The 26,451-nt window shown below is 42.2% G+C and overlaps 1 protein-coding gene across 1 annotated transcript; it reads left to right on the top strand.

The window, feature by feature from the left end:
• Window positions 1-115: 115 nt before the first annotated feature.
• CSNK2A1 (casein kinase 2 alpha 1) lies at window positions 116-24,769 on the top strand (the record flags this gene model as incomplete). Its single annotated transcript, NM_001160284.1, is given in 12 exon segments — window positions 116-216; window positions 2,438-2,549; window positions 6,364-6,465; window positions 6,983-7,033; window positions 8,566-8,625; window positions 10,042-10,125; window positions 15,264-15,374; window positions 17,492-17,593; window positions 18,696-18,796; window positions 19,994-20,142; window positions 21,469-21,555; window positions 24,654-24,769. Coding segments are annotated over 12 exon segments (1,176 nt in total).
• Window positions 24,770-26,451: the final 1,682 nt, after the last annotated feature.

Below are 26,451 nucleotides of genomic sequence, written 5' to 3'. Positions count from 1 at the left end.
GCAGTTTGAAGAAGACAGGTCTGAAAACAAGGTCTTACCCCTCAGCTGCCTCCAAACACAGTGACCACCAGATCTTCAAACATCAAAGCCAGCTTTGTCCGCCAACCTGTCTGACATGTCGGGACCCGTGCCAAGCAGGGCCAGAGTTTACACAGATGTGAATACGCACAGACCCCGAGAGTACTGGGATTATGAGTCACATGTGGTGGAATGGGGGTAATTATTTCTGTTTACCTCGCTGCACTCACCTAAGAACTGACTCTTGTGGATTTGTTGAGTAATTGTCAGGAAACCTTGACTACATACGTAAACCTCAAGGTCGAAGCCCAGATTGTTCTTTCAAAACTTTAGTTTCTGTATTAAAGAAGCAGGTATTGTTTTGGCAAGTTAACTGTTTTGAAGGGCTTACCATTTAAAAATCATTTCGGTCTCTTGTCCTTTTCTGTGATTTACATGTTATGTAAACAAAGCTGGTGAGGAAGAGTTAACCTACCAAATTGCTTCTCAAGCTAAGGACATTGCAGATGGTGAGAATTGATATTTGAGAGACTTCGAAAACACCACCAAATTCTTACATAAAGTATTTCTGAGGTCAGAATGTTGTCCCGTGATGACTCTGAAGGATGAAACGGTTCTCTAGAAAGGTGTCTTCTGTTGTGAAGCAGAATTAAATCCTTAAGCATTTGTCCTCGTCATGAGATGCAGCATGTGTAATTTCATCTTGAACAGCTGTAGGCTACCTGAACAGCTGTGTTTGTCCTTCTGATTCGCTATGCAGGCTTATTTAGGTATTTCCATTTCCTGTTCCAAAGTGGTATGCATTTAATTGATCAGAATCATATTTTTTATAATAAAGGCATTTTGACATTGAGGGGCAAAAAGAAAGCAGTGTAAAAAGAAATCTACAGTTCCTGTATACTGTAAATCATATCTGACTATATGTGATTTCCAAGGCTGTAAGTGATTAAAGACTATCTCCTGGGGTGAGTTGTTGGATCCCTGCCGCCCACATGGGAGACCTGGATTGCACCACCAACTCCTGGTTTTGGCATGGACTAGCCCCAGCCATTGTGGATATTTAGGGAATGAACCAATGGGTGGGAGCTACTGGTCTTTGACACATGCTCTCATTCTCACTTTCTATAAGCCCCCCCAAATAAATAAGTAAAATTGTTTAAGATTTATTTATTTAATTGAAAGGCAGAGCAACAGAGCAAGGGAGGGAATGAGGGAAGGCGAGAGATCAATCTTCCATCTGCTGGTTCACTCCTCAAATAGCTACAACAGTCAGGAATTCCATCCTGGTTGCCCATATCAACAGCAGAGGCCCCAGGACTTGGTCAATCTTCTGTTGCTTTCTCAGGCACGTTAGCAGGGTGCTAGATTGGAAGCTGGGCAGCCAAGACTTGAGCTGGTGTGCCAATATGAGATGCGAGTGTCACAGGTGGTAGATTAACCCGCTAAACCACAATGCTGATCCCTAAATAAAATTTTTTTGAAAAGGACTATCTCCCAAAAATGTCATAGAGTGTATTTTTAATCCTGATGATGCTGTGATTCTTAACAGTGAGTATGTTGTCTCTGCCTAAAGAAGTACTGGTGTGCTTTAAAGATGCCATCAAACAGCAGTTTGAACACTATTAATAAATATTATCACTGCTGATAATCTACCAGTTTCCCTCTGTGTTAGACACTTTGGACTCCTAGTAACACCTATGTTTACTGTAGAAATCTCAGCATTGTCTTCAGATTGAGTGCTGGGTACTTAGTTCTGCTTCAATGGTGCTAAACAACTGTGAGAATTTTCGATATGGTCCCACTTGGTTGCTTGTGTTTCAGTGCCCTCCCACAAGAGGAAAACTCAACTAGAACTAAGAGCTTCCTATTAAAGGAACCAGGTTTTTCATTCTTTGGAGCAGAGTGTTTTAAGTTGCCAGGGCAGTAGGAAAATGTTGGTTGTTTTCTTATTCTTTACCTCTGTTTATTACTTCTGATGTTATTGATCATGAGCTATGGGTAAAAGTGGAGAGGACGCAACCCCTAACGATGATTTGTGTTATATAATATGGTTTGCAATTTTTATTACATGGATTTTCTTGAGAGGTTGCCCTGGAGGGTAAGAGGGAGATGGAGCCTATATATTTGAAGGCTACTTACCTACAGAGAGATCCATTAAAAATCAGCTGTTCTCAAAATGTGGCTGAACTGAAATATTCATGTATTGAGTTCCTGCTGAGTGCCAGCTTCATGCCAGGCACTATTAGACAGGAAAATATAAAACTATTCTTTAAGGGAAAGGTATCTTATTGAAGACAAACAAACCCTAATACAAGCCATTATTTCTATTACTCCAGTTGATACTAGAGTTTTGTCTTGAATTGGTACTTGATAATACGAACTTCTTAAATCATGTGACTGTGACCTTTTTTGTCCATAGAAATCAAGATGACTACCAACTGGTTCGAAAATTAGGCCGGGGTAAATATAGTGAAGTATTTGAAGCCATCAACATTACAAATAATGAAAAAGTTGTTGTTAAAATTCTCAAGGTGAGTACAAGAAGAGAAAGACTAATTTGAGAGGCATTTGGAATGTAGATTGTTAAAAGTAATAGTGATGTCTTTAGAAATGTTTGAAGGATTTCTGGAGTACTTTGGCATCTTTATTCTGTTACATCTTGTGAAGTCAGTAGAACAGGTTTTATTCGTTTGACAGATCAGGAAACTGAGGCAAAAGAAGTGATGTGACTCAAGTCATGTGCTAGGTTATGGCAGAGTAAGGGAATAAAAGTATAGTCTCTTCTAGGTCTTGCCTAATAATTTATTCCCTGTATTTTAAACTATATCCCATGTTTTGTGTTCAATAAATAAATCATCACCCCTGCTTTGTAAGAATGATGAGTCACAATTATAGTTCCTAAAGGGGCAAGCAGATGACACGAGTCAAGCTAGTGTGGTATATGAATAACCCTGCCTAGAGGAAGTGAACAGAGAGAAAGCACATGTGCCCCCCCCCCTTTTTTTGGTTAAGATTTCTCTTCCTTTCTTCCTTTCTTCCTTTCTTCCTTTCTTCCTTTCTTTCTGAGTTACAGAGGCAGAGAGAGAGGTCTTCACCCTCTGGTTCACTCCCCAGATGGCTGCAACAGTTGGTGTTGGGTAGTGCTAACCAATTTGATTCCAAAACATTTGGGAAGCTGTGCAGTATTGTATTGCAGTAGTACTAGTTCTGTCGTGCTTGATATTCTATTTTTCAAAGAGAAGTCAGAGATTTATATTTATATGTGAATTCCGTTGATTTTTAAACATTGGCTCAAGATTTTTTAAAAACACCGCGTTGGACAAATTTGTGCAGTAAGCTACCAGTATACAACTTGTAGTTAAAGTATAACTGCACTATGTGTTGTCATGTATTGGGAATTTAGTATATAGTTTCTTACTATGGGAATTTTTCCATATTTGATGGTGAGAAGTAGAAGTTCTCAGATTTCCTCAATCTCCATACTTAGATTGTCTCAGTAATTTCTATTTTAGTAACATGGTAGCCATTTCAAAACCCGGGTTCTAGTCCCAGTTGCTCCTCTTCCAGTCCAGGTCTCTGCTGTGGCCCGGGAGTGCAGTGGAAGATGGTCCAAGTCCTTGGGCCCTGCACCAGCATGGGAGACCAGGAGAAGCACCTGGTTCCTGGCTTCGGATCAGCACGGTGTGCTGGCAGCAGCGCGCCAGCCACAGTGGCCTTTGAGGGGTGAACCAACGGAAAAGGAAGACCTTTCTCTCTGTCTTTCTCTCTCACTGTTCACTCTACCTGTAAAAAATTAAGTTATATGTTTAAATTTAAAAAATTATTTTTTGAAGCTTTATTTATTTAAAGGGCATAGTGATAAAGAGGGAGAGACAGATCTTCCATCTGCTGATTCACTCCTCAAATGACTGTAGTAGTGGAGCTGGGCCAGGTCAAAGCTAGGAGCCAGGATTTGTCCAGGTCTCCCATGTGGATGGCAGGGACTCAAGTATTTGAGCCACTGTCTGTTGCTTCCCAGGCACATTACCAGGGATCTGGATCAGAAGTGGAGTAGCCTGGACTCTGACCGACACTCTGATATGGGATGTGGACGTCCCAAGTGGTGGCTTAACCTGCTGTACCACAATAGTCCCCAAAATTATTCTTATATAACCATAAATAATAAGTATTGCGATATGTATACTTGATAGTCACTGTACATCTTCTCAAATGTTGGAATCAAATTGGACACTATCCTTATTGATTATTTCATGTACCTTTTTCCTCAGTACTTGCTTTTTGAAACAATATCCCCTCAAAAGGATTTTAGTGCAATCTAATATTAAAACTGTGAGCCCAAGCTGGTAGTGTATCAGTGTATGGCAGATATTGCTTTGTGTGTTCAGAAATTAAAGTATTCTGCTGTATCCCTTTGAATATCCTGGGATGCCTGGTTTGTCACACGTAGAAGAACTAGGCTACAAATCAGAACACTTGGGTTTTAACCCAAAAATAATTAGCCATGGCAGTCAGGCCTTTTATTAAGATACCTTTGTTCATCGGTGAAAATGAGGCAATTTTGCTTTACTTACCTTCCTCAGGGTTATTAGAAGGATCAAATACAAATTATATATAGAAACATCAGAGGAGCTAGTCTGCTTGGGTATTCAGCACAGCGGTTCAAGTTGCTGCTTGAGACTTCTGCACCTCATGTTGGAATCCCTGAGTTTGAGTCCTAGCCCACTTCTGATCCAGTTTCCTGGTGATGCACATTCTAGGAGGCAGCAGATGATGACTGGAATGTTTGCCTCCCTGCCACCCATATAGGATACCTGGAATGAGTTCTAGACTTCTGGCTTCAGCCTGGCCTAGACATGGCTGTTGCTGGCATTTGTGGAGTGAACCAGCAGATGGAAGATTCTCTCTCCCTCTCCCCTCCCCTCTCCCTCCCTCTCTCATTTCTCCTGCCTTTCAAATAAATAAATGAGAACTTTTTAAAAATTGTTAACAAAAAAGTAAAGTTCTTTGTAATTGTAGGATGGTATTCATATGGAAAGATGGATGATAGAATGAAGTGATAATATTATTTAAAGCCACATGAAATACACAGATTGTGAGTTTGTAGTCCAAAAGAACGTAGTAGGTAGGAAAGACTCCATGAACTAAATGGGAGGAGGATTTGGATAGATACAGGTGGGATGGAGAAGGGAAGCATTCTCTAGAATGTACCAAGATGGCAAAAAGGAGATTATGCAAGGAGAGGAAAATACACTAAATTTCAAAGAATCAGTGCCAGAGAAGAATATCAAATAGATCATTGTTGATAATTTTTATATTGATTTATGTATTTAAAGGGATGGTAAGATTTTGGATACATTAGTTAAAATATATTAAAATGGATATTTATTCTTTTCCTGATGTAACTACTTGATTATTTAAAATCACACTTGTGGCTTGCATCACATTTCTTGTGAGCCTGAACTATTTTAGACTATTCAGAAAGGAGTTTTGGTGAAAGGAATATCTGCACCAAGGCCCTTCTCAGGGAAATGAGAAGGAATATTCTATACTAGAACAAATGTGGGAAGAATGGATGAGGACAAAGGAATGTGAAATATGTACTCTAGGCACCCTGCAGGGTAGTGTTTTTTAGAGTGGAGAAGTACTGGTGGTGAGACTAGACAGATATTACAGTGTGTCATGTCTCAGCCTATCCAGAGGTCTGTTCAGATACCTCATTGTACTCTTGAACAATCTTATATGTATTCTCATTATTCATTTTACATGTCATGGAAGTCTTGGAGAAGTTACAAATTGTCTGTAGGCACACAGGTTGCAGGTAGTGGAGGTAGGATCCTCATTAGGTGGTCTGACTCCAAGATCTGTACTTCCCCACAAGGCTATGCTGTGCAGAGCTGATTGGGCCATCCTTGTGGTTGGACCTGATTGCCTTCTCCTCTGTAGGGAGTTTAGTTTATAGACTCAGAGGAAGGAGTGGAAAGGGTCTGTGTTCTATCCTAGTTGATAGAAAGCTTTTCAAGATGTACTTTAGTATTACTAACCATTTTAAATGACTAGCTGTAAGCTTTTAAAATGTTAACATACTAAGACTAGTGATTGAAATTAAATGCTAATTCTGAGATACTCTTGTCTTTGGAGTGGGAAATTTTTCTTCCTTTAATTCAACTTTAGTAAGTGCCTACAGAATGCCTGGCACAGTGCTAGGAGAAGGGGATTCAGAGAAAAGTATGACACATTTCCTTCAAGGAGCTCATAAGTAGGCCATTTATGTGTTACATTCCCTGTCGAAATATTCTGATATTTTATTTTTAAATTTTTTTGCCGATAATACTTTTCCCCTTTCAGCCAGTAAAAAAGAAGAAAATTAAGCGTGAAATAAAGATTTTGGAGAATTTGAGAGGAGGACCCAACATCATTACACTGGCAGACATTGTCAAAGACCCTGTGGTGAGTATAGTAGCTGTTAGCAAGGCCCACCAGGGCTGAGTTTGTTTAGCCTGGAGCTCAGCTGGCCTCTTTCTGTTCTCCCGCCCTCACCATTAAGTCCTGCTTTAAAAGTGCTTAATCAGATATACCATTTAACTAGCTTGGGTCTTTCTTTCAAAGAGACCTCCACCCACAGACTATTTCTTATTCTTCTAGGCTAAGAGACTGATAGCACTGGAAACTGAAATGTGTTAATCCATTTTGCAAACTCAGGTCCGATGCCGATGGGCGATGGGCGCATTGTCGGGCTGCCTAGAGCCTGGTGAGACTTCAGCTCCATGTCTTCTGTTTGAAATCCATCCCAAAAATGACCTAAGTGTGGTGATGATGAGAGTGGGGAGGGCTTGTAGCATTATAGAGGGTTTCTTACAAGTGAGGCGAGGACTGCCAAATTTACCACGCAGCATCCGCAAACATTGTGCCCATTAAACCTGCCCAGGGCTATTACTAATGTGTGTTTTCTTTTTCTTTCCCCTAGTCACGAACCCCTGCCTTGGTTTTTGAACACGTAAACAACACAGACTTCAAGGTATATCTAACCAGCCATTTCAAGCTGTTGGGATTTTAGGCCACATTGAAAGCCTTTGGAGATGATATTGTTAGTTAGAAAAGACGGTTTCATTCTGATGTTATTAAATTTTTTTTAGATTTATTTATTTGAAAGGGAGAGAGACAGATCTTCTGGACACTAGTTCACTCCTCAAATGCCACAACATCTAGGTCTGGGCCAGGCCAAAAAGCCAGGAGCCAGGAACTCCATCCTGGTCTCCCACATGGTTGGCAGAGGCCCCAAGTGCTTGGGGCCATCTGCTGCTTTCCTAGGTGCATTAGCAGGAACCTGGATTGGAAGCAGAGTTGCTGAGACTCAAATCAGCACTGTTCTAGGGGATGCCAGTGTCACAAGTGGTAGCTTAATCCACTGTGCCATAATGCCGGTCCCATGTTTTTTAGTTTTAGGATAGTAAAACTCCTTTACGAGGTAGTGCACACTTTGCCATGTTAGTTGTTCAGCACTTGTTATATTGACCAGTGTGTTTACCTTTTACCACCTTTACTACTCATTTGACAGTTTCTACTCATTTGACAGTTGTCTAACCTAATGAAGGCACTAACACCTGTTCACTTAAGATCTGACCCTATGACCATTTACTGTAAAACCACAGTGTTCAAGAAGGAGCGTATTGTGTGTCTAATAGTGTAGACTGTTTATTCCTTAGGATACCTCAGAAATTATGGGTCACAGCTCTTTAAAAGGGGGGAGTGGGGAAGGATGTCAAATTCTGCTGTAACACAAACCTCTACAGCACATGTTTCTGAATCCCTATCCATCCATTGCCGCCTTACTTCAAATAGTTTTCATTCCAGTGTTAACAGAAAACTGTAGGCACTCCTGGAATATAAGCTGTAAAGGTTCTTGACGTAGCTTTACACCTCTTCAGTATCTAGAATATCAAATATCAATAAATGAGTAAATTATTTGGCTGAGAAGAGGAAAAAAGGAAGAAGAACTATTTTGGAATTAGAATGATAACTTAAAAACTTTGTGTGGGAACACTGCTAACAATTTAGAAAAAACATGCATAACTGTTGTTCACAAAGTTTACTTTCAACATTGGCTAACCAGGTTTGGCATGATGCCATCTGCATACTCACTGGTAATCTGTAATGCTAACTGTCTAAGTCACAGGTGGGTTATGGGTTGGTTCCCTTCTAAGGAGGCTACGTACGTGTCAAGATGCCTTTGATGAAAAGGTCTAAAGGTAATGGAAAGCAGGGGGAATTGTGGGTTACCAGTACATGTTGCATGTAACAGAATCTAGTGTGTTCCCAGCAGTAGACTTTAGCTTAAGCAAGTTGAATGTCAGTAATTCTTCACTGTTATATGTGGCATTGAAGACCCAAGAAGTGAACATTATGTTAGAGAAATAGAGACCAGTGAACAGATCTTGAAACAATGGCCAGTGAACCAAGTCTTGTTTTAAATTACTACCAATAAGAATGGGAAATAGTCTTCCTGTCAGTATTATTCCATGACTTAAATGTTTCATTTGTCTTTAACAGCAATTGTACCAGACATTAACAGACTATGATATTCGATTTTACATGTATGAGATTCTGAAGGTAAGGGAACCTTCAATACTAAATATCTTTAATTTGATCTTGTCTTTGTTAATACAGCCCAGTTGATGGTGAAAAAGCCAGTGAATTAACTTTGTAAAGTCTGTTGAAAGAGGGATCTCCACATGCAAGTTTTTACTATTAGAAGTATTAGAACTCTGTCCTAACAGATGGGTCTAATAGGAGTATAACTCACATGCTTTGAAAAGGATATTTTGAAAAAGATTTGAATCTGACCTCTTAACAAATGTTTGTAATTTCCATTGTTTAGCTTTGTAAGTGGAAAGTGAATTGTCAAAGCTTATAAAACAACCCCTATTGAAATACTTCATTTCACTTAACAATTCAATAAGTAAACTGGTAAACTTTAACTCAGCCCTCAAAGGGTCATTGCCCCAAGGACTGTATAAATCTCTGCTTAGGCATTGCTGATTGAGGGTGGACTTTGATTTCTAAAGTGGGATCGCCAAATATCTTGCTCCTAGTCGTCACAAGATCTGATTTTTAGAAAATTGATAAGAGTTGTTACAGTTTCTTACTAAGCAAGGGTTGACATAAAGCCTGCTATTTGAGCCTTAGAAATACCTTAAAGAGATTATGCTAACAGAGATTTGATCTTTCTGTTGCCTTATGCAGTCTATGGTTACAGAGCTTCAGAAAGTTATGAATGTATCTGCTTAGACCCAGGAGCTGTAGGAATCCAAGTTGTCCTTCGGGAAGGACAAGAATTTGGCTAATGCCATTAGTTGAGTGATTAATAAACCCCAAAGGTTATGCCACTCAGTTCACCTTAGTTTAAGAATGGAAACTTTTCAAATTGCATTTCATGACCTAAATACAGGGTTGGCGAACTTCTTTAAAGGGTGTGTTTGTGGCTCTTTGAGCCACAGCGTCTGTCACACTGTTCAGCTCTGCTCTTATAGCATGAAAGCCTCAGAGACAATATGGAAGCAAATAGATGTGGCTGTGTTCCAGTAAAAGCTTCACAGGAACAGGCAGTAGTCCAGGTTTGGCCAGTGGGTGGTAGCTTGCACTCTCCATTGTAGACTCTTGACTGCTAAAAAAAAAATTACTGTTCTTCAAATAAGAGGCATGTAGTACAGAAAAGTTTTCTTTTGTTGAAGGACCTGTGTCTGTGAAAATAATCTAGGCTTTGAATCAGAGGGAAAAATTGGAAGTGGTGCCATCAGTGTATATTTTGTGTCTTTGAACAAAACTTGAATTTGCTTGGCTATGGAATCTTAAACAAGAAAATGAAGAATAGCTGTGTGAGTGAATGTCCTATTACAGATTCCTAGGGATACTGTGAGGCTAGGAAGAAAATTTACATGAAAGAAAAAATGAAATACTTTGAATAACTGTAAAAAAATAAGCTGCTCTTACACAGGTTCTCTCCTTCCTTCCCTGTTCCTCCCACAGGCCTTGGATTATTGCCACAGCATGGGAATTATGCACAGAGATGTGAAGCCCCACAATGTCATGATCGATCATGAACACAGAAAGGTAGAGTGATGGGCTGACAGGTTGAATTTATCTGCATGCTTGCAGAGATGTGAAGAAGCTTAAGATCTCTCACATTGCCGGTGGGAATATAAAATTGGATGTTTTGGAAATGCCAAATTATTGTTTTTAGTTTTTCAGTTTCTTAGAAAGCTAAACATAGGTTACCAAACAATTCAGCAGTGACATTTACACCAAAAAAACAAAAACTTAGGTCAACACAAGAACTTAGACATGAATGCAGCTTCATTTGTGAAGGCCCAAAGTTAGAAGGAAAAAAAAATTCTTTAATGGACGAATGGTTAAATTGTGTTTAATCCATATCATGTAGTAGTATTTTATGGGTAGTATTACTCAGCAGTAAGAGAACTGTAGCTGTATGCAACAACTTAGATCTTATGCTGAGTATAACAGAAGTACTCTCAAAAAGTCAGGTTTCAACTCTGTCAGTGCTGCTGGAGGAGAAAATGTTATATGGTAATGATTCCATTTATGTAACATTGTCACCATGACAGAATTAGAGCAGTAAAGAACAGAGGTTACCAGGGGTTGGGAAACTACATGGGATACTTGTGTAGTGCTGGAATATTTCTATATATTGTAGTGGTTATATGAATCTATACCTGGGATAAAATTTCAGTTTTACAGGACACATAAAGCTGGTAAGATCTGATTAACTTCTATCTGAATTATGCCAAAGTCAGTTTTCCTGGATTTGATACTGTACTCTAGTTATGTAAGGTATTGCTATTGGTGGAAACTGGGTGAAGGGTATGTAGGCCCTGTATACTATTTTTGCAGCTTCTGTGAGTATAATCATTTGAAATAGTCAGCTTTTTAAAAGGGTCATTCTGGTTGTTGTATAGGAAATACAGGGCAAGAGTGAAAACAAGGAGACCAGTTAGGAAAAGGAGCTACCTGCTGTAAGGCAGGCAGGAATGGTGGTGGTGGTGGCAGGTAGAGGTGATGATAATGGTCAGAGTAATGGTGGAATCAGCAGGATCCATTGACAGATTAAATGGTGTGAGAGAATTAAGAGTCTAGGGTAGGGGCTGGCGCTGTGGCGCAGCAAGTTAACACCCTGGCCTGAAGTGCTGGCATCCCATATGGGCACCGGTACAAGAACCCGGCTGCTCCACCTCTCTGCTATGGCCTGGGAAAGCAGTAGAAGATGGCCCAAGGCCTTGGGCCCCTGCACTTGCATGGGAGACCTGGAAGAAGCTCCTGGCTCCTGGCTTCAGATCGGCACAGTTCTGGCCATTGCGGCCAATTGGGGAGTGAACCATCGGATGGAAGACCTCTCTCTCTCTCCTCTCTCTCTGCCTCTCCTCTCTATGTGTAACTGACTTTGACTTTCAAGTAAAATAAATAAATCTTTAAAAAAGGAAAAAAAAAAAAAAAAACAACAAGCATTAGCCTTATCACAAACTAGTTTTCAAAAAAAAAATAAGAGAGAGAGAGAGACCAAGGTAAATCTTTGTTTCTTTGTTTTTTAAGATTTATTTTTTTATTTGAAAGGTAGAGTTAGGTCTTCCATCCACTGTTTCACTCCCCAAATGGCTGCCACAGCCTAGGCTGGGCCAGGCTGAAGCCAGGAAGCTAGTAGCTTCTTCCAGGTCTCCCAGTTGGGTGCAGAGGCCCAAAAATCTGGGCCATCCTCTACTGCTTTCCCAGGCGCATTAACAAGGAGCTGCATCAGAAGTGGAGCAGCCGGAATCAAACTGGAACCCATATGGGATGTGGGCATCACAGGTGACAGCTTTACCTGCTGTGCACAGTGCTGGCTTCTCTAGGGTGAATCGTTTGGCTGGAATGATGTCATGAATGGGACCAGATGAGCTGAGAAGTGGGAGACTGCATAGAGCCGGTTTTGTAGGCAAATGACCAGCGGTTTTTTTTTGTTTGTTTTTTTGTTTGTTTGTTTGTTTGTTTGAAAGGCAGAGTTACAGAGAGGCAGATACAGGTAAAGAGAGAGAGATCTTGGGGCCAGTGCTGTGGCTCACTTGGTTAATCCTCGGCCTGTGGTGCTGACATCCCATATGGGTGCCAGTTCTAGTCTAGGCTGCTCCTCTTCCAATCCAGCTCTGTGCTGTGGCCTGGGAAAGCAGTAGAAGATGGCCCAAGTCCTGGGGTCCCTGCACCCGCGTGGGAGACCAGGAATAAGCACCTGACTCCTGCCCTCAGATCGGTGCAGCTCCGGCCATTGTGGCCATTTGGACAGTGAACCAGCGGATGGAAGACCTTGCTCTCTGTCTCTCCCTCTCACTGTCTGTAACTCTAACTCTCAAATAAAATCTTTAAAAAAAGAGAGAGAGAAAAAAAGATCTTCCATCCACTGGTTTACTCCCCAGATGGCCACAATGGCTGGATCTGCGCTGATCGGGAGCCGGGAGCTTCTTCCAGGTCTCCTATATGGGTGCAGGGGCCCAAGGATTTGGGCCATTTTCCACTGCATTCCCAGGCTATAGCACAGAGCTAGATCGCAAGTGAAATAGCCGGGTTCTCTTACCAGCGCCCATATGGGGTGCTGGCACTGCAGGGTGGCAGCTTTACCAGCTACACCACAGCACTTGCCCCACAGAGGTTTCGTTTGGGACATGGACAAGCGCCAGAGTAGTTAGGCAGTAGTCCTCAGGGCCTTCTGCTCACTCTAAATCATCATGCATTTTTTGTTTTTTTTAAGATTTATTCACTTATTTGAAATGCAGAATTACAGAGAGATGTCTTTCATCTACTGATCCACTCCTCAAATGACTGCAATGGACAGGGCTGGGCCAGGTCAAAGCCAGGAGCCAGGAGCTTCATTCAAGTCTCCCATATGGGTGCAGGGGCCCTGATACTTAAGCCATCTTCTACTGCCTTCCCAGGTGCATCAGCAAGGAGCTGGATAGGAAGTGGAGCAGCCTAGACTAGAACTGGCACCCATATCGGATGGCAGTGTTAAATGCAATAGCCTAACCTGCTCTGCCACAACACCAGTCCCACCGATTATGCTTTACCTTATTGTGAATAAGGTTGCCTCTTGTTCCTCTTTTTATTTTTTTTTTTTAAGATTTTTTATTTGAAAGAGTTACACAGAAAGGTAGAGACAGAGAGTCTTCCATCCGCTGGTTCACTCCCCAGATGACCACAATGGCCAGAGCTACACTGATCAGGAGCCAGGAGCTTCCTCCTTGTGGGCAAGGGTTAGGGGCCCAAGCACTTGGGCAATCTTCCACTGCTTTCCCAGGCCATAGTAGAGAGCTGGATGGGAAGTGGAGCTGCCAGGACTAGAACCAGTGCCCATATGGGATGCTGGCGCTTCAGGCCAGGGCTTTAACCCGCTGCACTGTAGTGCTGGCCCTTCTTGTTCCTCATAGTTGTTTTACTTGATTCACATAATAAGTATTTGCTCATTTTTCTCCTGTATACAAGGCATTGTGTTGAATTCTGAAAATTAACCAAGGTGACTAAAACAGCCCCTGTCTTCAAGGAGCTTACAGTCCATTTTGAAAAAGAGAAGTAAAAAATAAACATACCATAAAGAGTTGTAGATTCTGTGAAACAAATATATATCAAGTTCAGAGGGCAGAAGGCAATGGTTAGCTCTACTTGGATAATTATAGACTTCATGCAGGAGATAGTGCTGTGGAGTAGTGGGTGAAGGTGCTGCCTGCAGTGCTGGCATCTTATATAGGCACCAGTTCGAATCCCAGCTGCTCCACTTCCGATCCAACTCTCTGCCATGGCCTGGGAAAGCAGTAGAATATGGCCCAAGCCCTTGGGCCCCTGCACCCACGTGGGAGACCTGGAAGAAGCTCTTGATTTCAGATTGGCCCAGCTCCAGCCATTGTGGTCATTTGGGGAATGAAGCAGCAGATGGAAGACCTCTGTTTCTCTCTGCCTCTACCTCTCAAATAATTAATTAATTTATTTATTTTTTAGAAAAAGAAAGTTCTTTAGGAGTGGGCAGGGTGGGTTTGGTGTTTGGCCTAGTGGTTAAGATGCCCCTGTTGCAGCTGGATTTGATTTCCAACTCTGGCTCCTGTTTCCAGTTTCCAGCTAATGCGGACCCTGTGAAGCAGTGATGATGGCTCAGGTAGTTGAGCTCCCAGCTTCAGTCCAGACCAGCCCCAGCCACTGGAGGCATTTAAGGAGTGAGCCAGCAGATGCAAAGTCACTCTTTTTCCTTTTCAAATCAGTAAATTTAAGGCTGGCATTTGGCACAGCAGTTAAACTGCTGCACAGGACATGAGGATTCCATATTGGAATGTCTGAGGTCAAGTCCAGGCTCTGCTTCCATTTCTTTTATTTTTTCTTAAAGCTTTATTATTTATTTGAAAGGCAGAATTTCAGACAGAGAGTCTTCCATCTGCTGGTTTGCTCCCCAAAAGGCCACAACGACAGAGCTAAGCCGATCTGAAGGCAGGAGCCAGGAGCTTCTTCTGGGTCTCCCACATAGGTGCAGGGACCCAAGGATTTGAGCTATCAGAAGTGGAGGATCAGTTTAGCAGCTGGGACTAGAATTGGCGCCCATATAGAATGCCAGCACCACAGGTGGTAGCTTTAGCCAGTATGCCACAGCGCCAGCCCCTGCTTCCATATCTAACACCCAGCCATCCACATGGATGTCTTTCAAATAAAATAAAGAAAATTTATTTATTTTAAAAAAAGAGTTCACTGGAGGAGCTCTCTCTCTCTTTTTTAACATTTATTTATTTGAAAGGCATAGTTAGAAAGGGAGAGGGGGAGAGACAGACAGATTTTCCACCCATTGGTTCACTTTCCAAATGGCTGCAACAGCTGGGGATTAGGCCAGGCCAAAGCCAGTAACCTGAAACTCCATCTGGGTCTCCTTAAATATCACAAAAGACAAGGAGTTGTTTTCCAGTAGGAATATATATATACAGGTTGAATGAATATTCTAATCAGATGATCAATTTTAGAAATACACAGGAGCATAAAACTAGATCCTAGAGAAAGTTGTATGTCAAGCTGTGAAGTTTGATTGTCACCCTAAAGGATTTAGGTAGTCAGATCAGGTGTTTTAATATAGAATGACATCGCTGCTATTTTTAAAAAATTAAGGGCAGAATGAGGGTATCTTAGTAGGAAATAAAGTTGCTTTTGGTTTATTCTCTTTTTTCCCCTTTTCCTTTCAGCTACGACTAATAGACTGGGGTTTGGCTGAATTTTACCATCCTGGACAAGAATATAATGTCCGAGTTGCTTCTCGATACTTCAAAGGTCCTGAGCTACTAGTAGACTATCAGGTGAGAAGAGAAGCACAAGTACAATTTTGCATCTCTTTACTTTGCAAAAAAAAAATAATAATTTTCTGCTTCTGAGAATGTCATTTATTCACATTCATAGCTGTCTTTTTTATATGAAATGTAAAACGTGAATAACCTTAATTCATCTACCATAATGTATGAGGCTTCTGTTGTCAAAATGTCAGTACAGTATGAGCAGATCTGCATTTGGTCTTCGCTTAAGGAAAAGCACACTCAAGAGACTTTTCTGAGCAGGAATTCCAGGGCTCATTTGAGAATGTTCTCTTGTGCATATGCTAATATGAAGACCTTCTCCAAAATTCCCAACTTCTCCTAAAAGACGACTTTGCACACACACACACACACACACACACAAAAGACCAATGAATAATAGATTTACCAAGTGTTTTAAAAATCTAAAAACTTGGGAATACCTTTTCATGAACAACTTCCCTAGGATATCAGATGCCTTAAAGCATTTCACTCTTGATCCTAGAAATTCCCTTTCTGGGCTTTAAGGATTTAACTCTAAGCTCAAAATGCACTAAATATTCTTTACAGGGACTGGTGTTTCATTGTGGACAAAGCTGCCGCCTGCAACACCAGCATCCTCTATGGGCACTGATTTGAGTTCTTGCTGTTCCACTTCTGATCCAGCTCCCTGTTAATGGCCTGGGAGAGCAACGGGGGATGACCCAGGTGCTTGGGTCCCTGCTACCCATGTGGGAGACCCAGATGAAGCTCCTGGCTCAACCCTGGTTGATATGGCCAGTTGGGGAGTAAGCCAGCAAATGGAAGATCTCTTTCTCTGTGTAATTTTAACTTCAAAAGGAATAAACAAATCTTTAGAAAAAAATTTTTCTTCACAGCATTACTTAAAATAGTGGGGGAAAAAACCCACATTCCTGATAGAGAGGAATTAAATTCTGAATCATTTATGTAATAGAATAAATAGTACACATTAAAACTTCCCATAGCCTAACAATTTGAGTATTTTTATTTTTTAAAAATTTTATTTTATTTGAAAGAGACAGATTTCCCACTATTTGATTCAGTCTCCAAATACCTGCAACATCTGAACCTAGGCCAGGCAAAGCCAGGAGTCAGGAGATTCTTCCAGTCTCCCACATAGGATACAGAGGCCCAAGCACTGAAGCCATCTTCTGCTTTTCCCAGGCAATTAGCAGGGAGCTGGATCAGAAGTGGAGCAGCCAAGACTTGAATCAGCTTCTGTATGGGATACAGGTGTCACAGATGGCGGCTTACCCACTACAGCACTATGCCAGCCCCTGCCTGATATTTTATTTCTTCTTTTTTTTTTTTTTTAAGATTTATTTATTTTTATTTGAAAGAGTTAGAGAGAAGGCAGAGGCAGTGAGAGAGTGAGGTCTTCCATCTGCCAGTTCACTCCCCAATTGGCTGCAATGGCCGGAGCTGCACCCATCAAAGCTAGGAGCCAGGAGCTTCTTCTGGGTCTCCCACGTGGGTGCAGGGGCCCAAGGACTTGGGCCATCTTCTACTGCTTTCCCAGGCCAGAGCAGAGAACTGGATCGAAAGTAGAGCAGCCGGGACTCGAACCAGCGCCCATATGGGATGCTGGCACTGCAGGCGGCAGTTCTACCCACTATGCCACAGTACCGGCCCCTAAAAATTAATTTTAAGCTGAGTAAAAGACTACACGGAGGGGCCTGGGAATGCAGCAGATGATGGCCCAAATACTTCGGCCCTTGCAGCTACGTGGGAGACCCAGATGAAGCTCCTGACTCCTAGCTTCGGCTTGGCGTTGCCATCTGGAGAGTAGACCAGCGGGTAGAAAATTTCTCTCTCTCTCTCTCTCTCTCACTCACTCACTGTCACACACACTTGCCCTCTCACTCTCTGTAACTCTGCCTTTCAAATAGTACACAGAGCCATTAAGCCTCTGACTATAATGTAAATTAAAAATGTTATCTCAAAAAGTAAAATACTAAATTTACAAGAATACATAGAAGAAATGACTGAGAGGAAATACATGAAGATGCTATTGGTGTTTTGACTTTGGAGGGTTTTTTATGTATTTAAAAGATATACAGAACTGAGGGTTCACATGTGGTAACATGAATTTTTCTTTAATGCAGATGTATGATTATAGTTTGGACATGTGGAGCCTGGGTTGTATGCTGGCAAGTATGATCTTCCGGAAGGAGCCGTTTTTCCATGGACATGATAATTACGATCAGGTGATATATGTTGCTTCCATTAAGAAACGTATTAGCCTAATGTTTAATAATGATCATATCTACCTGCTCATTAGAAATCCCTGTGGATGCTGCTAAAATCAGTTGCTTTGCACCTGCCTCGAGTCCTGTTAGTTCAGAGTCTCTAAGGGTGGGCAGTAGTTTCAGTTCACTGTTTATTCCACCCACTGACATTGATCCTCAGATTGTTATTTTGAGAGCTACCAGTTGAGCCTTTTGAAATTAGACTCCCCTTCAACTTTAATTTTTTTTAGTTTGCATTGGTTGTTTTATGGTGAAGTACAGATGTAAAACATTTTATAAGACATCTATATAACTCAATAATAGTAAAGTGAACAACCATGTTATTATCACCCAAATTAAAAAATAGGATATTACCTATTGAGTTAATGTACAGCAGTAGAAATGATGTTTCTTTAGACTAGCTGCATTTTCCTCTGGAAGATCAAAGGGCCATTTCATTCAAAAGAACCTGGAATGGTTCTGGTAGCTTGTGGAAGGTACTGTTGACTTGTTTACTTTGAGCACAATGGTCATTTTTAATAAGTCAAGGAATATCAACTGGAATTTGGTTGAAGTCAGCAGCTCTATCATGTGCTCTGCAGAAGAGAAATACAGGGGAGAAAGAAACAGTCCTTCCTCTCAAGTAGTTCATAGTCTGTCTCATAAGAGAATCAAACATAGAAGAAAGTGAATGAGTTCATGACTATCAGAATAGATGTGGAACAAGGTATACAAGTCAGTTGGGGTAAATAGAGTGTGCGCAGGGAGCTTCCCAAAAGAAGTGCCATCTTCGACTGGATTTTTGAGGGGGGAAAAAGTAGGACCACTAGGGAGATATTTCAAGAGGAAGAAACCGGGTTGTCATGCAGTTTGCTTTTTCTGACACTCAAATTGAGGTGACCTAGGGAATTTTATGTTGGAAATGCACTCTTGCCACATGCGTAAATTTGAAGTATAAACTTAAGAGGTAATGTTGACCATGTAGATAGGATGATTGTATTCTATAAATTCAGTCCTGGTTGATTTGATTTGATCATATAATGTGCTTGTGGTGTGGGTTTTTGTCTTTCTTCAATACTAGTTGGTGAGGATAGCCAAGGTTCTGGGGACAGAAGATTTGTATGACTATATTGACAAATACAACATTGAATTAGATCCACGTTTCAATGATATCCTGGGCAGGTAAGTCATAAAATTTGTGCATTTGTAGCTTTGCACATTGGGTATGAACTGGTGCTTTGGGTCCTCAAAACAGTACTGTTCTCTGTCCCAGCACTGCCAAGATGCCAGTGGTCTGATGCTGCAGGGTGCTGCCTTAGCAAGCCTGAGTAGAAATGGTGGACTGAGTAGTCATTTCCTCAAATTCTCTTATAGAGTAAAAGTGTGAGAATTATAGTCAGAGGATTCCTGTGAAATGAATGAACTGAAGTCTCTCGTAGAAGCATTACAATTGGGACAAAAATCACTCTTGATTTAGCTTCCTTTTGTAAATGATGAAGTCTTTTTCAAGAAAAAGAAGTAGAAAATGCTTCCTGGCTGATACGTAGACAGCTGCCTGGGACAGTAGTGACGAGACAGTGCTGATACGCTGAGCACTTCACAGGAGGCGTGGACTTCCTCGCTGCAAGGCTTCTGCTGGCAAAGTCGAGTCAGGAGGGTGTGGGCTGGGAAGGAGGGCTGTGTAGCCCAGCCACTTGCCCTCCTTTCTGCACTGGCATTTGTGTCCTATAAAGTAACCGGAATTAAGTTTCTCAAAGTTGATAGGACTCGGGGTTTTTTTTTCTGCACCACTACTATTTGTAATCTCTCCAGTCACCTTTGTTGTCCCTCCAGTGGCATAGTGGTACAAGGCTACTGTCTTTTTGATTTTTGATTCTTCTTTGCTGGTGGCTGGGCTCCTAGCCACCAAGGAAAATGTAAGAATGGAATGTTGGGGGCCCGGTGCTGTGGCACAGTGGGTTGATGTCCCCTGGCCTGGGGAGCCGGCATCCCATATGCCAAGACCCGGCTGCTCCACTTCCGATCCAGCTCTCTGCTATGGCCTGGGAAAGCAGTGGAGGAAGGCCCAAGTCCTTGGGCTCCTGCTCCCATGTGGGAGACCAAAGGGAAGCTCCTGGCTCCTGGCTTCGGATCTGCGCAGCTCCAGCCATTGTGGCCAGTTGGGGAGTCAGCCATCGGATGAAAGACCTCTCCCTCCCTCACTTGTGCGTTCTCGCTCACTCTCTCTCTCTCTCTCTCTCTGCCTCTCCTCTCTCTGTGTAACTCTGACTTGCAAATAAATAAATAAATAAATCTTTAAAAAAAAAAAGAAAAGAAAGAATGTTCTGTTGGGCTTCTCTACCCTGTGGCCCATTTCTCATTCCCCTGTTTGGCCCACAGGCACTCTCGTAAGCGATGGGAACGCTTTGTCCACAGTGAAAACCAGCACCTTGTCAGCCCTGAGGCCTTGGATTTCCTGGACAAGCTGCTGCGATATGACCACCAGTCACGACTCACCGCAAGGGAGGCCATGGAACACCCCTATTTCTGTAAGTCTTACAATCCATTCTGCCATCTCCCAGCAGGCTCTGAAGTGGCAGAAAATCTATCCTGTGAAGACAGCTGTGAACCCAGAGTCCTACAGAACACAGTTGCAATGCTAGTTCCCAGCAGCTCCCTTCAAAGTTACTTCACCCAGGGCTGGCGTCGTGTCCCAGCAGGTTAAGCAAATGCTTATGACATCAGCATCCTCCTAGTGCATCTAGGAAGGCAGCACAAGACGGCCCAAGTATTTGGGCTCCTCCAACCCGCAAGGGAGACGGGGATGGCATTCCTGGTTCCTGACTTTAGACTGGCCCAATCCTGGCTGTTTCAGCCATTTGGAGAGTGAGCCAGCAGGTGAAAGATCTCTCTTTCTGTTACTCCCTCCCCACCATCCCCACTCCAGCACTTTGCCTTTCAAATAAATAAATAATAATTCTTTTTGAAAAAAGAAAATGTTTTTTTTTTCTTCAGGTGGGAACAGGGATAGCAGCGGTTGCTATCTCACAGAATTGTTGGAAGGATTCTTGTGTAACACAGTGTGTGACACATAAGCACTCCTAAATAAGCTTTCTTAGTGTGGGTGATGATTCTGAGTTGCTGGTCTGGAGTTGTTGAATTAGAACAAACAGTACTTTATCCATCTTGTCTCTGGCAGTTATTTGTTGGAGATTGCCAGTGAGCTTGCAAATCTGGATAGTGTATGAAAACCTTGACTTAGGTTAGTGACTGCAGCTAACTGCCATCCTGAGTGAGCATGTTACTTGGAGACCCTGTCCTTACTGTGATGTTAGTTTAATCGATATTAAGTTGTTCTTGGGGAGTGGTGGGGTTTTGTAGTGCGTCCGTTGGCTCACTGTCCTGTGCCTGAAGTAGATTGGCTGTGTGGGATGCAGGGTGGGGTTGTAGTCCTGATGAAAACCTACACAGAACTGTCACTTTTGCCTCCTTGCTACCATGCTCTGCCCAGCTGGGCTAAGGACCACTAAAACCAGGTCACTCTGATGATGTTATCATCATCTTGACCAGGTTTGAGGGTGCCGTCTCCATTAAACCCTAGCAGGATCGTCTTCATTTTAAATGGACTCTGTGGTGAATAACTACCTCGTTTTCCTACTAAGATTGGTGTGTACCACAGTTTGACAGGAAAGATATTTCCATTTTATACTGTCTGTCTAATTTATCCTGAAGGCATTTGCATTATTTTAGGAATAATGCAAGTATGGTTTATAAATAAATGCATAGAATCTGTAAAGGTGGCTACTTTCAGACTCTAGCCCATTAGTTTAATCCTTCAAGCAAAACAGAAGCTAGCCGCTTTGTCTCTTTTCCAGATACTGTTGTGAAGGACCAGGCTCGCATGGGTTCCTCTAGCATGCCAGGGGGCAGCACACCTGTCAGCAGCGCCAATATGATGTCAGGTGAGTACACTGGTGAATCCGCCTTTAAAGATAAATCAGTCAATCAAAGTGAGTTGTTGTCCTCGAGTTTGCCCCTTTTGTGACTTGATTTGTGTGTAGCTTCTCTTCTTTGTAATGATTGCCTTCATAGCACACTAGCCTATGTGGCTTTTCCCTCCAGGTTTCGGGTGCTTTTGACTCCTGGTGTACTTCTGTGACACTGTCTAAAATAAAGTATTTCAGCATTCTCTTCTAGGTCAGAATCTGAGCATCCCTAACTGAATATTTCTTGCAGAAGGACTTGAAAGTCTCAGCAAGCCATGAAGAGTAAAAAGAGACTTTTCATCTCACAGTAGTTACATAGTTCTCAGAAGCAAGATTATGAAATTGGGGCATTGATGAGGGTTTATGTTTATATATAGGTTTGAATGTGTAAAAGGATCTTTGCCAGAGCAACTACAGTATATGTAGTAAATTGTAAAAATTTATATGAAATTGTTTTTCATAATGGTTGAGTTGTGTCATGACACTAGTACATCTCTGTGTGGCGTATATAAATATCCTACAGAAACCACAGGTCCTGGAATTTTATAGGTACTTTTATAGGTCATCAGCTCCTCTCTTGATTGGTGAAATCTAGGCAGCCACATAATGACGTGCGTGAAAGGAGCCAGTATCCACAGGCTTCCCCAGGCAGCTCCTCCCTCGGAGCCCCGCCCCTGACTGCTGCGACAGCAGATTTCATGCTTTCAGTAAATCTTTCTTTACTCACTGTCCAAAGGAAAAAGAAAAAAAAATTCTAAGGTAGGCAGCATCTTAAGTGGGTGCACTTGTGATAGTAAAAAATACTGTTTTTCCATTTCTTTTTTAAGGAATTAGCTGCCTTTTAGAATTTATCCCCTGGGTATCTTGACTATGTGCAAAGTGATGTATATCCAAGGTCACTCAGAGCCTTATAATAGCGAAACATTGAACACATCTCTCAGTAGCAAACTGGTTAAGTATGGTGTATTTCATTCAATAGAACATGGTGAGGCCAGAGGAAAGAATAACTTAAGTGTTTCATGTTCTCTGAGAGCTCAGACCCCAAGATAGTGTGAAATACAGGGGGAGAAGAAAAATGCAGAACCATATCCATGAATAGGAGTGAGCAAGAATGTATAATCATGTTCTTATATGATTCTTACATGCACAGTCTTATGTCATAAAAATCTATATTCAAATATGTGCATAAAATATCTAGAAGGATAAACCCTCCCAAAGTGGTGCTGTAAGTTGGCCTAGTGACAGGGCAGGGGAGATTTCTCGCTTATATGCTCCTTGGAACCTTTTCTGTTTGCGCCCTATGAATAGTAGTAGCCTCTCCTTACCCGTGGTTTCCTTTTCTAAGTTTTCTGTTACTGTAGTCTACTAGGGTCCAAAAATGCTAATATTTAACTCTCAAGAAAAAGACACAGTCATGTAACTTTTATGCAGTGTTATAATTTTTTGGTTTATTATTAATAATTGATTACTGTGTCTAATTTATAAATTTTATCATAAATACTTATATAAAGGGAACAGTGTAATCTATCTAGGATTCAGTTTACTACTCATGGTTTCTTTTCTTTTCCCCCTCAGAAACCTTTTATTTAAAGGATACAAACTTCATGCATTTCTAAGTACAACTTTAGGAACATAGTGATTTTTCCCACCATACTCACCCTCCCACTTATACCCTCAACGCCTCTTCCTTCTCCCTCTCCTATTCCCATTCTTATTTTTTTTACTAAGATCTATTTTCAGTTAACTTTATACATATGATTAATTCTATACTAAGTAAAGAGTTCGACAGATAGTATGAAAAAAAAGTGTTCCTTAACAGTCAATACAAGGGCTATTCAAAATCATCACATCTCAAAGTGTCAGTTTCATTTCTGTAGATTACCTTTTACGTTCTTTGTTATCACAGATCAGGGAGAGTCTAATCTTCAGTTGATGGACATTTGGGTTGATTCCATATCTTAGCTCTTGTGAATTGAGCTGCACCCATGGTTTCAAGTATTCACTAGGAAGACCACTGTATTACTTATAAAAAAATATGTGGGTGTTTGTGTATATATATAAAAAAAATTTTTTTTTTTTTTTGACAGGCAGAGTGGACAGTGAGAGAGAGAGACAGAGAGAAAGGTCTTCCTTTTGCCGTTGGTTCACCCTCCAATGGCCGCCGCGGCCGGCGCGCTGCGGCCGGCGCACCGCGCTGATCCGATGGCAGGAGCCAGGAGCCAGGTGCTTTTCCTGGTCTCCCATGGGGTGCAGGGCCCAAGCACCTGGGCCATCCTCCACTGCACTCCCTGGCCACAGCAGAGGGCTGGCCTGGAAGAGGGGCAACCGGTACAGGATCCGGCGCCCCGACCGGGACTAGAACCCGGTGTGCCGGCGCCGCTAGGCGGAGGATTAGCCTAGTGAGCCACGGCGCCGGCCCTATATATATAAATTCTATACTGACCGATTGAAGGCAAACTAACAGGTAATTCTGGTAGGTAGGAAGAAACCAAATGGAAATAAATTCAAAAGCACAGTTTTAGCTTATAGGTGGGAAGTGATCCTTTCCCCCACTTAGCAGTTTTAAAAGCTGCCAGCTCTCAAGGCAGTGTGGTATAACAGTGCATGAGCCTTGACTGTGGTCCGTGCTGTTCTGTGTGCTGGTTGGCTATTTAGTTAAAACAGAATAAAATTAAAAGTTTAATAACTCCGTTGCACTAGCCACATTTCAAGTGCTCAGCAGCCACATCAGCAGATAGCAGAACAGAACATTCTGTTGGACAGTGCTGCCCTAGACAGGCTTGAGTTGGAATCCAAGCATAGCCACAGCTGGGGAGTCATATACCTTGAACAAACGGCTCAGCTTCTCCAAGTTTAGATTTCTTTACCTGTTTCCCAAACTCATTAGGATTTGTTGTTTTAACTTGAATTTGTGAGGATTAGACTTGAAGTGTTTATGCACATGTGGCTGAGAGGAAGCGTCAATAAAGAAACAATTGTCATTGTGTTACTTTTAGGATAAGTACTCTGAAAAACTGCTGACTGAGGTTGTCATGGTTGGTGTCTGTGGCTCACTCTCAGCTCTTTTCTTCCAGGGATTTCTTCAGTGCCAACCCCTTCACCTCTCGGACCTCTGGCAGGCTCACCAGTGATTGCTGCTGCCAACCCCCTGGGGATGCCAGTTCCAGCTGCCGCTGGCGCTCAGCAGTAATGGCCCCATCTGTCTCCTGATGCCTGAGCAGAGGTGGGGAAGTCCACCCTCTCCTTGATGCAGCTTGCGCCTGGCGGGGAGGGGTGAGACACTTTCAGAAGCACCGTGTCTGAACCGTTGCTTGTGGATTTATAGTAGTTCAGTCATAAAAAAAAATATAATAGGCTGATTTTCTTTTTTTCTTTTTTTTTCCTTTTTTAACTCGAACTTTTCATAACTCAGGGGATTCCCTGAAAAATTACCTGCAGGTGGAATATTTCACAGACAGATTTTTTTTTTCCCGTCCCAAATTCAGTTCCTCATTACTAAAGAACAAAGATGAACCAGCCTCATTCCTGGCTGCTGCGTTTGGGTGGAGGTTTCTTCCCATCCCCACCAATGCTCCCCCACTGTCCCATGCTTTTGGGGGTCATATCTCGTGCTCTTCTCCAGAGATTACACAAATGTAGCTTCTTGAGGGAGGCGGGAAGGAAGGAGGCAGGGAGGACCCTGCACTGTAGTCCTTTAGATCTCTTGACCCCACAAGTGCTTCTGCAGGGCCAGCCTGCTGACTGGTGGAGGCTATACTGACGATGGCAAATCTACCCGAAGTGCAGGCAGATCCCACACACTTCTGTTCAGTATGAATCATGTCTTATTGACCTAACCTTGAATCCAACTCAGTTATCATTTTCGTTTTAGTTTAGTTCAGAATTGTGATCTTTCCCTTCCAGGCTCCTTACCTTAGTCTTTTCTCCTTTCATCTCCAACATGCTGTGCTCCACTAGCTGGTAGGAGGGGGAAGGCAAATATATCTATTTGTCAGTTTTCTTTGACTTGGCCATTTTGAATTCAGTTAGTTCCTGGGCATAACTTACTGCTTTTTACAAAAGAGACGTTCTCTATATAGGTCTCATGCTAGCAACTCTGAGAGCAAATGGGAGATGTGGCCACAGGGAGCTTCACTTTAGTTTTCTACCTTCCTTTCCTCCTGCCTTCCCCTTCCCTCACATGCCATCTAGTGAGAAGACTGCTCCTCGTCCTGTAAATGTATCTGAGAGGGGGGAGCAGAGCCACTATCTCCAATGAAACAGAAATGGTAGACCTGTAATCGTGGGAAAACTATAAACTCTCTTGTTACAGCCCTGCCACCCCTTGCTGTGTGTATATATATAATACTTTGTCCTTCATATGTGAAAGATCCAGTGTTGGAATTCTTTGGTGTAAATAAACGTTTGGTTTTATTTATCAAGGTTAGATTTAAGTTCCCTGTGTAAAGGTCTCGCTGGGTGGGTGTCTCACGTTCACATCTGAGGGGCCTGTGGCCCTGTACGGTGGAGGCTTCCCAAAGCCCCCATTTTTATACACCCCTCATTTGACCCATGGTACTGGGCAGGGCAGAGAGGCCTTAAAAAAGCACCACAAGCCAAAGCGTCTCTGGGGATTAAGGATCCTTTGCCATAAAAACCCATTTTGTGTCTCAGCAGTGCAGGGATTGGGGATGGAAAAAGTCGCCTCTGTGTGTGTGTGTGTGTGTGTGTGTGTGTGTAAAGTGGACTTTCCACTGTAATCCAACCACCTAAGTTTATCAGGTGCTTCACTGAGGAAGCCTAGTTTTTTAAGCACAATAGCAAAACCATCAGCTCTGTATTTTCTCCTATTTTCATTACAGTAGCTGCTTTTGGGGACTAGGAAAAACTCTT

The sequence above is a fragment of the Oryctolagus cuniculus genome, chromosome 11 (assembly GCF_051225735.1).
Source record: "Oryctolagus cuniculus isolate XC-2025 breed Fujian yellow rabbit chromosome 11, ASM5122573v1, whole genome shotgun sequence".
Taxonomy (NCBI): Eukaryota; Metazoa; Chordata; class Mammalia; order Lagomorpha; family Leporidae; genus Oryctolagus; species Oryctolagus cuniculus.
This window is presented reverse-complemented; position numbering and strand designations above follow the sequence as displayed.